The 16,099-nt window shown below is 43.0% G+C and overlaps 1 protein-coding gene across 1 annotated transcript; it reads right to left on the bottom strand.

Annotated features, from left to right (window-relative positions):
• Positions 1 to 11,842: 11,842 nt before the first annotated feature.
• Positions 11,843 to 15,347, bottom strand: zgc:162612 (forkhead box transcription factor). The gene has a single exon (XM_021559463.2). It carries the CDS (start codon positions 15,027 to 15,029, stop codon positions 14,067 to 14,069), a length of 963 nt encoding a protein of 320 aa, XP_021415138.1. The 5' UTR covers positions 15,030 to 15,347; the 3' UTR covers positions 11,843 to 14,066.
• Between the last annotated feature and the right edge of the window lie 752 nt (positions 15,348 to 16,099).

Raw genomic sequence — 16,099 nt, 5'->3', positions numbered from 1 at the left:
GACATGTCGTACTTGGTTCGACAGGGGTATTCATATTTGACTGTTGAGAAACGGGGGACCATCATTCTGGAGAAATTCTGAAGGTTGCGTTGCCACAACCACACATAGGCCCACTGTAGGCCTACACTGCACCAGATAAACTAGTGGCTGACCCATCACACCTCTTCACAGGAATAATGTGCCAAACCGTCCCTAAACAGCAGAGCCTTATGAGACGTTTACTGTGAGCTATGACTAAACTATGGCATCTTCGAGTGCTCTGCGAAACATCCAAATTCCATCCCAGAAATACAGGCCTTTCTCCAAAACACATAATAACTCCTGTTCAAAGGCCCTATCTTGTATTATCATTTCAAAGGGGTCAAACACAAAACATACTCACACTCAACCTTGAGCTAGCTAATGAGAACGGGGCCCGGGCGAGGCCTGCTTTTCCAGTCACTGCGCAGCAGGCAGCGGATAGCGGCGGTTGTGGTTGCGGTTGGTTGCCGTTTGGTGTGTGACTCGGTCCGGCTCCCACGCAGTTGAAACCATGGGTCCCGGAGCGGCGGATGCTACTGAGGCCCCTGATCCTCGCACGCGGGGGTGGGGGCTTTAATCTGAGTTTGAAATGAGAGACAGGCCGTCGGCACTCAGAGACGGCCCTCTGATTTGTTCTGTGGTTCCTTTGATAGCATGCATCCTACAGAAGAGAGGGAAAAAGACAGGTCTTGGGGAAAACAGGTTTTCATCCATGGAGCTTCAATTACTGCACTTCGGTCACAGCCTCCCCAGAGAGGGCAAGGGAGCCAAGCTGAGAGTGATAAGCTAATATGACGTACAGTTAAAACACAATAACGTACAATTTCTGAAAGCAATTAGAATAGAATGAAGGGGCTCTTAAGCACTTACAATTTGTAACATATTGTACGAATTGGAATTCGTAACACATCATATAAATTGCATTTACAGTGGGGAGAACAAGTATTTGATACACTGCCGATTTTGCAGGTTTTCCTACTTACAAAGCATGTAGAGGTCTATACTTTTTTTAAATCATAGGTACACTTCAACTGTGAGAGACGGAATCTAAAACAAAAATCCAGAAAATCACATTGTATGATTTTTAAGTAATTCATTTGCATTTTATTGCATGACATAAGTATTTGATCACCTACCAACCAGTAAGAATTCCGGCTCTCACAGACCTGTTAGTTTTTCTTTAAGAAGCCCTCCTGTTCTCCACTCATTACCTTTATTAACTGCACCTGTTTGAATTCGTTACCTGTATAAAAGACACCTGTCCACACACTCAATCAAACAGACTCCAACCTCTCCACAATGGCCAAGACCAGACAGCTGTGTAAGGACATCAGGGATAAAATTCGGTCTGGGGCTCCATGCAAGATCTCACCTCGTGGAGCATCAATGATCCTGAGGAAAGTGAGGGATCAGCCCAGAACTACATGGCAGGACCTGGTCAATGACCTGAAGAGAGGGACCGCAGTCTCAAAGACAACCATTAGTAACACACTACGCAATCATGGATTAAAATCCTGCAGCGCACGCAAGGTCCCCCTGCTCAAGCCAGCGCATGTCCAGGCCTGTCTGAAATTTGCCAATGACCATCTGGATGATCCAGAGGAGGAATGGGAGAAGGTTATGTGGTCTGATGAGACAAAAATAGAGCTTTTTGGTCTAAACTCCACTCGCCGTGTTTGGAGGAAGAGGAAGGATGAGTACAACCCCAAGAACACCATCCCAACCGTGAAGCATGGAGGTGGAAACATCATTCTTTGGGGATGCTTTTCTGCAAAGGCGACAGGATGACTGCACCGTATTGAGGGGAGGATGGAAGGGGCCATGTATCGCAAGATCTTGGCCAACAACCTCCTTCCCTCAGTAAGAGCATTGAAGATGGGTCTTGGCTGGGTCTTCCAGCATGACAACGACCCGAAACACACAGCCAGGGCAACTAAGGAGTGGCTCCGTAAGAAGCATCTCAAGGTCCTGGAGTGGCCTAGCTAGTCTCCAGACCTGAACCCAATAGAACATCTTTGGAGGGAGCTGAAAGTCCGTATTGCCCAGCCACAGCCCCGAAACCTGAAGGATCTGGAGAAGTTCTATATGGAGGAGTGGGCCAAAATCCCTGCTGCAGTGTGTGCAAACCTGGTCAAGAACTACAGGAAATGTATGATCTCTGTAATTGCAAACAAAGGTTTCTGTACCAAATATTAAGTTTGGCTTTTCTGATGTATGAAATACTTATGTCATGCAATAAAATGCAAATTAATTACTTAAAAATTATACAATGTTGTTTTAGATTGCTTGAATTTTCGAGCAGGTGGTGTTATCAAGCTACAGACTTTTTTGTTTCAATCAAAACACATATTTAGCCTTGTGGCGCATGCTGTTGAGTTATGAGATTCTTTATTTTGATGCTTTACAGATGGACTATCCGGTCTATCCAAATAAAGTGTCACCCTATTCATCCTAAAATAAATGAATTGGTGTTTTTGGTCTAACAGTAACTTTATACTATGCTATTATGTTCAATATGTTTGGCAAATGTGGAATACTTCTTAATCGTTAAGTGATCTTGCGAGACACTGAATCAGCTTTGATCTAAACTTTATTAAACGATCACCATTCTGAGAAGTGCCAGAGCTGAAACAACGGTAGAGGGAAGCATAATCATTACAACAAATTCAACATTATTGGTGATAGTCAATAATCAATATGGTAGTAATCTGTCATTCCTGATTTTGTCAAATATAATTTTACCCTGATGTCCATCATGCTTTGGCACGTTCATTTTGGTCACATTTAAATCAATGTGTCAGTCTGAGATAAAGCGTTTGAAAGAAAATGTTTAATCCCTAACATAGCATATTCCTACACAAATGTGTTTCAGTTTGTGCATGGTTTGTTTAAAGGCGTGGGCTTGAGAGAGAAATCAGAGTGTGAGAGACAAACCGTGTGAGAAGATCGGGGCTACTTTGATGTGCTTCGGGTGCTGGGTGCTGCTAGGAATAGATGCTAGATAGAAAAAAAAGCACACATCGCAGATTCAATGGACAAATGTCTGTCTACAGACCACTACAGTAGAACTGTGTGTGTGTCACACAATAATTCACAAGAGACTCACACTCATCCATGTGTGCAGACTCAAGTTGTCAATCACGTGAACTGAAAAAAGAAAAGAAAAGAAGAAAAAAACATTTTCTCCCAAATATCCTCAAGTGAGGCAGACAACCGACACGCCTTTAAAGGGAATCAAAACAGCCTCCACCACATTTCAATCTTTGTTGTATTATGTTCCCTCCAGAAGGAGAAGGAAAAGTAGTATTTGTGTGATCAGAAATCTGCGACCAATATGCTCCCCATATGTCTGACTTCAGCGTTGTGTCTTTCAACTCCGGTCTTGTTTTTGTTTTGGAGGAATTTGGCTTTTCTGCACATATCTAGTTATCTATTCTTTGCTCTTATATATCCAGTTTATTAAGTGAAGCCTGTCTTTGTGTGGATGCTGACAGCCCATCACTTAGCAGTGACTGTATGGTTTGCTTTATCAATAGCACATACAGCAGTATTAGGAAAATGGGCCTAAATGGGGCCATAGGCCTACATTAGACACAGACAGAGTCCTGTAAACAGATCATGTAGAACTGCAGTTCAGATATGAAGCACATCAAGAAACGTCAATGTTTTTTCAATCTACATTCCAAGATTACTTCATTTCCATCACACCGCCAGACTACTTGCAGCCAACATCTGAACACTTCATCATTCATTGAAATATTACAGACACTAAGCTCAGTAACTCACAGCCATAGTTTGAAATATTCACCTGTGTATTCACGTCTATTGCCATGACTCAACGTGGTTCAACATGGTCTCTGTACAACAGTAATTATCTATGGAAGCTGTCATATTTATTTGCCTAGTAATTTTAGACTGCTGAAGTCGGTTGGTCAGTGAGCTCATTGCGTCGTGTAGATTGTTAGATCGTGTCAGATTGAAGAAGTAACAGATTGTGTCGATTTTTCCTTATTTGAGGCAGGGTGGTCCCTCTACAGCCTAGTGTCTGGGACTGTCACAACAAAGTGACCCCCTGAACATTTCCAACACACACTCACCCCTGTCCCATCTATAGGGCGAGGGTGCAATCCTCCCCAATAACAAAGCTGCCATTGACACCGACCCTAACCTCCTTCCTCCACCTCTCCATCCCCCTGGTCCTCATCACCCTCCCACGTTGCCCGCCCGGGCCCAGTGCTGGGCTGGTCATAGGGCCCCGGAATGCGGTTCAGGTGGAGAGCTGTCCTGTTTCCAATTAGCAGGGTATAAATTAGCATTGCTCTCTCCTGTCTCCTCTCCAAACATTGCTGTCTCCCCATTCTTTTTGACCCCTCCACACTTCACTCTTGCTCTGACCTCCCCTCTGCCACTCCGCCACATAAATGTCCTCTCTTTATGGCTCTTGTCTGCAGCCCCTGCACTACCCACTCTCATGCTGTGTGGTTAACATGCAGTACATTTGGTATAAAGTTCTTTGTTGTCAGTCAATGAGTGTATAAATCCAGTGTTTTATATTTGAGTCTGAAAGGATATATACCTCCCAAGTTTACTGTAACTCTGCTCAAATCCTGTACAGAGGACAAGGACAAAGACAGACTCATATATTGTTTCTGTCTGCAATCCAGTATACTGTATGTTGGGTCATATTAATATTCAATTACAAAAGTAGAATGTGCAAAATGTGAAACTGAGCGAGTGTAGTCTTTTATTTCTGGACATGCTACAACGTGTTTGCGAGCTCTTTTTCCACAGGTCAGTCTGTTAAATGGAGTGTTATTTTTCCAGGGCAAATAGATCAGGCTCAGTGTAGCCAAGTAGGACCTGAGGTCAACCTGGCACTGAGGGTTCACATCTGTTTAAATAAATCCTCCAAGGTGCCATCAGCAGTATAAACACACGCACACACGCACGCACGCACACGCACACATACACACACACACACACAAAAAAACACACACGTAGAGAAACACACACAGTGATAGTTTTTCATCATTAACTTTTTTCACATTCCCACTTTTGGCACCTGTCATCCCTATATTTTCTTGTCTCGTTCTTTACGAGCGTGGGCTGCCGTTACTGAGAACACTGCACATGGGAGGGAAATTTACAGAGTGTGTCCTCCCCAGACCGAGCACGTTCGCAGGGATCAAATGCTCCCAAGGTGTCCTACGTACAACTCTATATTTTTCCCTGCCAGACCCCCCCCCCCACTACCACTGCACTCTTTTACAGAGCCTGAGACCTCCGCTTGCCCTCTGAGCTCTCACTTTATGAGCCCCAGCTCATCCCTTGACTTGTAGAGAAAACAAGACCGGGACAGCCTTTTATAGGGCTGTTGGGGGAAAGACAGGGGAATGGCCCAAAATAAGAGAAAAGTATGGTTTAGTCTCATGCTCCCTGAGCATCAGAAGGAGACATGGGGAGTGTGATAGAGGGAGGGAAAGAGGGAACGAAGAGGGAAGAACTGTGGAGAAGAGAGGAGCAGTTTGTTGAGGAAGTGGTCATGCTGTGTTTTGCAGCGGCCTGCCACCAGTGTCTGCACCAGAGACCAGACCAGCATCCCCTCTTCGACTGGCATTCCCTCCATTCAGCTGGCCAGGAGGGTGAGGGGGATGAGGATGCAGAGAAAAAGAGAGAGAACAGGGACAATGGCGTGAACTCTCCTCCCTGACACAGGCTCACTCGTGGGCTCCTTCCTCCGCAGGAGTCCCGTGCCTCTTTAGATAAACACAGCGGATCAGTTAACAGCTTTCACCTCCCTCATTCCCTCTCTCCCTCCTTCCCTCTCCAGATGTTTGGCCCATGCAGCTGAGTGCACCCAGGGCTGAGGAGTGGAGATCTCCATCGATTGGAATGCTGCTCCTCCATCCATCTCCATCAGTGGAGACGCCATTTGTTTGACTTGAGATGTGATTGTGTTTTCCCTTCCCCACACCTGCAGCTTCCTCTGGACCTACCCTGAAACCTATGATCAATCGCATTGACTTGGGAAAATCGTAGCAGAGCAGCTGCAGCCCCATGCTTTATGAGTTCTGCCTGTGGTTCCAGGCAACCTGTGGATGAACAACAGTCTGAGCACAGTTTAATTATCAAAGTGTTATTCCCATCAAACTAAACACAGGAACACATTTTATTTTCCTCTTATATTCTTGCAATGGAGTAATCAGGCTCTACCTACCCCATCTGTTTTAAGTTGTTGCTCTCTCTTCCCTTTCTGCACTGCTGTGACTTTGTGTCATTCAACAGCCTGTGTTTTCTATGGATTAAATGCTCCTCTAACACTGTCTTATCATGCACCAGGCCCAACCTCATTAGTCAATAGCGCTCAGCAACTGGTAGTGGGGAGTTCTGAAGAGACGGCCCAAAGTTAGCAGTGCTCATTTCAACACGGTGGGCTACCCTGTTGTTCAAATCCTCTCAAGCTGTTCCAGACATCTGACAACCGCTACTTTTATTTATTGACTTCATTTTGCTCAGAGGGCAGGTTTTTACTTCTCCCCTGAGTGATGCAGAGTTAATGCAGAGTTAATGTAGAGCTGTGCACTGCAAGTGCTTTTTCTCTCCCCGTCAAACCGTACTTAAGCGTTTAAACACTCTGGGTAATGACGTGCTGTTGTGGAAGTGAAAAACCATGCCGGATAAAAAAAAAAGACAAACATCCCTGCAGGCTTTCCCTGAGGAGAGAGGAAGCCATCGAGGAGAGGATGAGAGAGAGGAGGACCCTGTTAATCAAAATGAATGAGCACCTCTTAGGGCCCTTGTGTCGACTGAGCTAGGAGCGCTCCGAAACCCCTGGGCTGAGTCACTGCTTGCTCAGAGTGTGAAGAGAGATCCAGATTCTCTCCCACACACAGACAAGATATCACCCCAACCAATTGTAGGTTTCTGTTGTATTAATTGTTTTCTCTTCTTTGCTTACTTTTCCAACATGTTGAACATTTATATTGACGTCATATTTTGTCAGTGTATCCCGCTAGAAAAGATTAAATAGTATTTTTATGATGAAGAACTGTTTTCTCACATTCGTCAGCACAACTAGGGAGGACTTCAGTTGGTATCTGATAGATCTTCCCGGAAATTGGAACGATCACATATCAAATGTATTTTAACCCAGCATTTTTACGTTTCGCCAGTTGGTTTTAAATTCTACAAACTCTACTGCTGCTCTACTGACAAAAGTAAGAGTCTGCTATGAAAATGAAAGTAACAGACATACAATGGTGATTCCATACTGCATTTCAAACACAATGTTTGTGTATGCAATTTAAAAACAAGAGTTACTTGGAGTGAGCACATATTACAATGATCAATGAATTAAAAGAGCTCTGATTGTTGGCAGAAGCTCAGAAGGAAGGGTTTCAGTTTCCCCAAGTTATTATTACATAAATGCCTTTTGAGTATGGAGATCATCATGAGTATGGAGATCATCATGTTTAGCTGTGTCTGTTTTCCTTTGGATGCATTGAAGTGATTCTCCCTACTGTAGCTCTACTGGCTTATAGAATGCCTTCCCCAGAGCAGCTTTTTCAAATTTGGGGCTTGCGACACTCAGCCAAAAGCCGCAAATTACCCCCCTCTAGCAGCAGCGAATTAGGAACAATTTTGTGTTTGCTATAAAAAAAAAACAGGGGAGAGAGAAGCAAGGGGAAAATGTAGCTTACACCAGGGACCACCAACGGAGGCAACATGGGATGAACAGCTCGCTGGCCGACAGATTGGGTGGCAGGGCGGTGCTTTCACGCTTACTCTCTAATCTCTGAACTTCACAGCAATCAGCTTTATCACATCACTGCTACATAGTATAACACAACATTCATTACATACAGTAAGAATGACTGGACTTATGTTACTGTTCCATTGTTTACAAGCCTTTGAATTAGCTTTGTAATTTCCCCAACCCAGACCTGCAGCACTGATAAAATAAGGCTTTTGCTCCAACACCAGCACCCTCAGGGATGCAGTGACTTTGTTGACATTGTGTAGCAAAGGGTGAGAGATATGAGGTGCCAATTCAATGGATGTACTCTCTTTATGTCATTGATGCCATTCTTTTCAGTAGAGGGAGAGGGCTAGGTTTGGCTTCCCTGCTATGCGGTTGGTCTGAGCACCAACGTAAAAAGGCTTTTTTCCTTATTTTTTACAAAGCGTGAGGTTTGGCTCGCCTGCCTAATCTGCTTCGATTGAGCCAGTCCATGTTTTTCCCATTCTGGCAACATTTTCAATGCCCTTTAAAATCCACTTCCAAGTTGTAATATGCCACTGCAGACGTTATTGAGAGAAGGAAGAAAACCAAAACTGGAGAGAGGGGGGGTTGTAGGAGGGACCTATCCCCTACTGTTAGCCTTTAACTTCAGAGTTTCCAAACTTCATCACGTCTCCATGGTGATGCCTGGTGGAGCAGGCAGGCACACTCTGTCTTGCTCAGAGATCAGGTGGCCAGAGCAGGCCATGGCCAGGTTGGGGTTAGAGTTATTCTCGTTAAGCCATAGGCCTACTACAACTGTAATCAGAGCCCGGCTAGCCTGACCCCACTCTGACACGTCTTGGACCAGATGTTAATTGTGCTTCCTGCTTCTTTTTGATTAAATGACATCAGGTTTTAGTCTTGTTTGCATGGCTAATGGCGCTCATTTGGTGCAATAAGCGGTTTAGGGGCTGCTGTGGGTGACATCACCCCTCAGTGCCTTTGATCTGAACTCTCTGAGGATACACTAGCTAACATTTCTTGTTGGCCACAGTTGTGCTAGGGTTAGAGCTGTTGGTCTATACCTGTGGGTCTGGACTTGATGACGACAAGAAGGTAGAGTACATGACATTGCCCGATTCTTGTTGCCCAATCATTGGGCACATTGGATAGAGCTCTCTTCACCCACCAGCCCTAAGAGGTGCAAGGCTGCAGGAAAATGGTGAGGGCATGAGGTCGCCAGCTGGGACGCAGCAGGGTACCAGTAAGATTGAAGGGGGGCATTGGGAAGAGTAGGGGGGTCATGACCAAATGCCACCCATTGAACTGCATAATGGCTGCATTAGAGGGCCTGTGTTTTTGTCTCACAGATGTTATAATGAGGCTGATTCGATTAACAATAAAACCCAGAGCGCAACTGCGGATATTTTGATGTTGTTTGCGAGAATATTTTGATCTTGGTGTTTCGTGAGAGAAGTTGGGTAGTCTTCTGGGATATAGAGGGAGTCAGTGGGTGGAGGGTGTGGTTAGTCAATTCATGGGTATAGAGGCAAAGTCCATTAGGGTTCTATGATTAACACCAGGAAATCTAAGGCTCGACACCAACTCAGATAACTTCACCCTTGTCTTATCAGGCACCCATCAGACCCCATGCCTACTAGTCTTTTCCTGTCTTGCAATCTCCTTATCTCCATCTCTGTAAACCCTTATCGCTACCTCTCTCTACCCCTCTCTCCCTCTTTTTCTCCCTCCCTCTCTCTACCCCTCTCTCCCTCTTTTTCTTCCTCCCTCTCTCTCTTTCAGCGCGTGGCTGAGGTGTGAGATCATTCTCCTTCTGGGTGGCTTTCCTGCTATATGTCACTGTCATCTGCTGGCACCGAGGGTTGGGGGGGGGTCCCTTTTCCGAAAACACACCGCACTGCCCTCCACCGCGCCACACACATAAATTCTTGGGCACGAGACTGGAGAACGGTGCACCAACGCAGCACCCTTTTTTACTGGTCCTGGCAGGGTGAAGCACAGACCGGTGAAGCAGGGGAGAGAGGGAGACGCGGAGGGTGGAGGATATGTAATTGAATAACTCTCAAAAGCGGGGCAGCAGGGATCAGCCCTGCCAGGAAAAGCAAACGCCAACAAGCCGGGCCTGTGGAAGTCAGCCATTAAAATGAGAGGAGAAAACCTCTGCTCTGATCAGCCGTAGCAGAGGGCTAGCTTTTCAAAGGCTAACTCAAAATGCCACCTACTTACTGTAGCTTCCCCCTCTATACATTGATACTACCACCCCCTCAATTCTGATCACTGTAGCCAACAGATAATCCCTTTGAAATTGTGCTGCACTTAAATGCTTGCATTGTCTTTGGTCTCTTTCAATTAAATTTCAATTCAATCCGTTTAAGTAACTTACAAACCACTCTCAACAGTTCAGGAAAATAAAAACATTCAAGGGAACTCATTCCAAATGATGCATTTCAAATGTAGGAATAACATGTAGGAATAACATTAAAACATTGTTTTTCCTCTAATGATTGAATTAGCTAAGGATATCCCACAATGCACCACTCTCTGCACCGTGATCTGGCTGTGGAAAGGAAGAAAGGGGAGGGTGGGTGTTGGAGGAATGAGTTTACCTTGCCTGTTTGGCTTGGCCTTAATAATGCTCGAATGAAAGCATGGCACAGCAACCGTGTCAGGCATGAATGGACTTCTGACTAAATCGACAGACTGCCCAGGAAATGGCCTCTACATCAGAGGGAAGATGTGAGTTATGATAAGTCATAACTGATAATCCACGTGGAACTGAGTAGAAACCTGGAGCGGTAACAGGGCACGCATCACTGATGGGAGTCACATAAACCTACATTCATCAAGTTCATAGTGTTATGAATAACCATAATGTGACATCGATTGGAGTCTTCTGTAGTGACATATTCAATTTAAGGCCTGGTGTCATTGTTGTTACAATTGCTGAGCCCTTTTACATATTTCATTTCTAAATGAATTGGCAGTCTCAAGGAACATTCTTTCACATGCCATTTAACAAGAACAAAAGTGAGACTATAAGAGAGAGCATGTAGGAGAGAGGTGGTGCTGACCAGGGGTTAATGCAACAGGTCTCCACTGACAGAAAAAGAGGAGGTAGTCACATTTTCTCTCACATCCTGTTAGGCACCCATCTTGAAGGAAATAAAATAAAGTCAAACACAACTGATTATTGGAAAGTTTCTTCTTCCTTTACAGCAGGGATGGAGAAGTCATGTATGATAAAGGACAGCTGAACACACATACAAGTCGACATACATGCACAGTTTCTGTCTTGCTTATTTTGTCAGGTGCAGTGACTTTCCCCGCAGATAAAGGTCACTCCTTTCTCTCTCTGTCAATCAACAGCACTGCTCTGCTTTTCTGATCGTTTGTTTGTCTCTTTCTCTATTTGTTCTTGATAAAAGAGCATTGACTTCTGCATCGTCTACAAAGCTTTCACACAGACCCATTGACTGATGCATGAGGAGCGGCTTAACTTTGAGGTCTCATACCTGACCAGGGAAAGTGACTCTCAACCATAACGCCTGGTTAAAATGTAGATGTTTCAAAGGCGCGCATTTGCAGCTTCTATATGTGCCGAGGCCTGATGATGCTAGTGCAATCAACGAAGGCACTGGCTGTCCCAGAGTTTACACTTGATCTTTTTTTCTAATTTACCAGAGCTCTGAGATGAATCATGACTGACCACATAATAAAATATGGCATTACGGCTCTGACACTGTTATCATACAGTCTCTGTTCGATACATGGGCTAAAATGACCCATTGGTGGTATTTTCAGTTTTCTTTCAAGCAGATAAGTATCATTCGAACACTAAATAATTACTGTCAGATGATACGAATCTCATGCTGGATCTATTAAGGTTACTTCACCACAATTCCCACCACAGTGTTTAAGATGATCAATAGCAATAATAAACGTTTAATGTTTCATGTGCAGAAAAATATATGACCACAAAAAGGATCAAATAAACAGTGTGACCCAGTATGAGCGAGTCTGTACATTTCCTGAATCAAACTTATTCCTTATTCAAACGGGGACCAACAAAGAAAATCAATGTGTATTTCTCTCTCAGTCAAGCAACTTAACAATTCGCCATCAGGCAACAATGTTTTTATTTATTTAACTCCTTCAATGGTTGCCAAACGGCATTAGACTGAATTGGATATTGTACTTCTATCCATCAGCCCTTTCCAAAAGCTTTAGAGTAGTCATCAATCTAAACTAGACTTAGAATAGAATGAAATAAATACTTTCCTCCCTTGAATCCTAACATTATTTTCATCCTGTCATGTTCAGTGTAACACAGCACGGTCTGGCAAAGAAGTCAAAGAAAAACACACAATAAATCTAAACAAGGACGTTAAAAGAAAACAACAAATATGGTTAATTATATAATTCAACATTTACATGAATAATCTGTCTCAAATACTCAATCTTCATTATAATCCATGAGAAATGTCTGTTACTTTGGGTTTAAACAGTACCAGAATCATCTCCAATGTGGTTCCAGATATTTCAAACGATATTAAGAGTGTAAGGAAACGTTTATATTCCTTTTATGTTTTGTTCCATTTATGTTCACAAATATTTAGCATACAGTATCACAATTTAACTTGATTGTGATATCTATCAAGTTATGAAGATATGTTATTCATTACTTTAAAATATTGTTTTAAAACATCCATAATTCTCAGGGCTTTAATAGGGCTTTAATTTTCTTAGAATGTAATATTGGTTTTATTTTCTGACTAATAGAACTATATTCCACGAATTTGGTTCTAGCAAAACCGAGTTAAATCACGATGTCTATTTAAACACATATTTGAATAAATCCTCAACTGGTTCGTTTGTGGTATACCTCTTGAATAGTAAGCTATAGGCTCAAGCTACATCTCCCATGCAAACATATTAAAATATTTATATAAAAAAAATCTTATAAGGAATGCTTTGGAGAGACAACCAAATGCGGCTTTAGAAATGACCTCATAATCTGACATGAAAATATGAAGTCTTTGAATGTGTTGCACAGATTTTTTCCATTTTTGGAACGAGCAGGCTGTGTGGCCCCATGACGCAAAATCAGGCAATTATAATACGATGTTGAACTAATGGATGGATGTGGTGTAACTCAACTGACAATCTGAAAGCTGCGCAGCTGCACAGACCGTTACTTCTAGACTTCAAATTTAGAAAGAGCATTCATTTACAATGTGTTTAAGCGTCAGTTTTTGAGGATGAATGGCAAACGACAGCGAGATGCTGCAGAACAACCATATTGAGAGATTTTCAAAATATATAAATAATTGCAGTAGGGCCTATATTGTAGCCATAAAAAAACGAACAAAAATAAAATGTTTCAATTGTAGTATCAGAAAATCCTTAAAATGTAGTCCTAACATTCCAGGATATTGGATTTAGCCTAGATTAGAGTCAACACAATGTTGCATCTCGTTCATGTGATCTTCATATAGTTTGATTCCGCACATCGCTTGATCCTCAGTCGCTCTTTCGATAGACACTTTTAAAGCTATAACCGTCAAAATGTGACAATTATTTTAAGATTTTTATTTGACTTAATATAGGCTTACATGTTTTACATGTAGGCCTAAACATCATATAATTCAATGAAATAATATTTTATTATTAGAGAAATGCTAACCAGACAAACTAAAATGACCCTAATTTTGTAAAAAGTTCTGAGCATAATTTAACCCACGCATCATCTACACACTCAGCAAAATGTTGAATTTAATGGTTTTCCTGTTGAAAGATGCAATCAAGTTCACTGCGCATTTAGGCCTGCTATAGGTAAAAATGTGCAGCTATATTTCCACTGATTAAAGATATACGCTATGCAATAATCAGTTGTTAAAGGCATCAATTACAGATCTTCAATTTTGCCAATATTGACAGGTCAGTGACGCAAAGGCCTATAAGAAAAATGACTGAGTTAAATATATTGTTTTAAATAATTCACTTTATTTCTTTCCAAATGTAAAAGGAAACTCGTCAGTTAAATATTTGCATTTCAATGGACAAATTTAATTTCATACTTTAGAAAGAAAAACGCAAGATGCTATGACAAATGTAATCAATGCAAGGCATACATCTACAGCATTCTTAAGAACTCTTCAAATAGGCCTAGATCAACAAGTCCATCCAATTACCATTTGCCAAATACCTGTGTTTCCACAAGAGCTTCAAAAATCTCTATCACCTGAGATACAAATACACAATTTAAAGTCTGAAACACAAGTCAAATATTCACAAGCACTGATCATTTAGCCAGGTCAGAGGTGCTGCGCTGAGTTTGTAATTTCTGATATTCTTCATGTAAACTGACGAGATGTGGAGACGCCGCGGAGTGGAACAGCGCAGGGGACGCATATGGAGCGCTGGTGGTCAAAGCGGAAGAAAAGGTGGCATAGCGGCTCGGATTGAAGGACCCGATAGTAACAGGCTGTTGTGATTGAAGAAAAGCCTTGGCAGCGAAAGAGTTCCGGGTAAATAGGCTCGACAAAGCCGGTAGCAGGCTGCTAACAGGTGGGATGGTGGGAGCGCATGATGAGTGCGCATGGTGATGGAAGCCGAATGGATATATCTCCAAACTGGGTAGCTGAAGACCCGCTGTGCCGAGTCCATAAGTACCATAAAAGTTGTGAAAGCCACTGGGCTCAAGGGATTGCTCCTTGAGCACCCCGAAACGAAAATGCTGGCGTTTGAACCTCTTCCTTCGACGCAGAAAGCTCCCATTCTCAAACATGTCGGAAGAATTGGGGTCTAGCGTCCAGTAGTTTCCCTTCCCTGGATTACCAGGCTCCCGGGGCATTTTGACAAAGCAGTCATTGAGCGAAAGGTTGTGTCTGATGGAATTCTGCCAGGCAGGGAACTTCTCACGATAATAAACGAATCGGTGGCTGATAAAGTCACATATCTCGCTGAGGGTAAGTCGCTTTTTTGGGCTTTGTAATATGGCCATTGTTATCAAAGCGATGTAGGAGTACGGAGGCTTTACCGACGCCGGGCTTTTACTTGCTGCTGGAGGACACTTCGATGTGGGTGAGTAGTCGTCCCTATCCTCATCCTGCCCACTAGAAGACAAAAACGTTTCGGGTTCATGCTCTGCACTTCTCGTCTCTTCCAAAGGTAAGGACACGAGATGCTCCTCTCCGTTATCCCTGAGTCCCTCTCCTACTACGTCAATAACAAAATCTTCCATGGGCTCCAAGTCCAATGTCATAGTCCACGTGCAGAGCCAATATCACCTGCCCCAACAAGGTGGGAAAGGGTCAGTTATTTGAAAGGGATAGATGCTCACGCGCAAGGCTTTGCTCTCTCCATTCACAAAAAAAACAAGCTTAAAATATGTGCGCTCCAGTCCCCTCTCACGTTAGTCATTCAAGAGGAAAAAACAACCCTTAAAAAAATCCAAAGCCTTTTATCTCCAAACAAACACAAAATGGAACAACCTTTTAGCCTTAAACAGAGAAAAGGGAGGCTGAGAAAGTTATGAAGCACGGCGAGTCTTCCACGATGTCCAGCATCCCCTCTCGTTGGTTTCCTGTTGGAACTGTAACTGCATTGGATCAGGTGACTGTGATGTCATGGTTATGCTCGAGGAGAAGCTCTTAACCAATTCAAACAAGGCAATCGGTACCAAAGTACCACCCGTTAACTATCATCATCCCATCACTCCAACATCAACATCATATTTCAAATTCCATTCAGTAAATTACCATTCGTTTAATAAGTGACAACTATGGGATCAATATGGTGGGGGGAAATGTTCACGTATTGCCTAATTCTGTTATCCATAGGCCTACTTGCAGATGGCTATTCGAAATATCAAATATATGTAGGAGTAGACATCTGAACTCTCACCACATCAATAACACATTTTAAAAACAAAATGGCCTATAATTGTAATTTCGCGAAGTGCCAAAAACAAAGATAACTCAAAATAAGCCTATAACCATGATACATTGTGTGAGGCTGAGCTGAACCATGAATCAACTCGTCGTTTTTCTGAATAAATAATAATGTTCTACTAAGGGTGCTTCGAACATTTTTCTTGTACTATTTTAACAACATATGCCCATGCGCAAAACATGGAGGAGAGTTTGAATTGAAGTATGAGTATGAATGAAAGGCTACACAATAAAAATTAGCCTTAAGCCTCCATCACACCGACAGTTTAGGGTGTTTTGGTGCACCATAAGTACATTCCTTTCCAATGGAACTGCGTTTGCCATGCAGCATTGTGTTACAGAGGCAGTTGCAGTCCGTTCTGTGTGGTGCATAGGTTGGATT

This window comes from Oncorhynchus mykiss, chromosome 13, assembly GCF_013265735.2.
Source record: "Oncorhynchus mykiss isolate Arlee chromosome 13, USDA_OmykA_1.1, whole genome shotgun sequence".
Taxonomy (NCBI): Eukaryota; Metazoa; Chordata; class Actinopteri; order Salmoniformes; family Salmonidae; genus Oncorhynchus; species Oncorhynchus mykiss.
The sequence above is the reverse complement of the archived record's forward strand: the minus strand, read 5'-3'. Positions and strand labels throughout refer to the sequence as shown.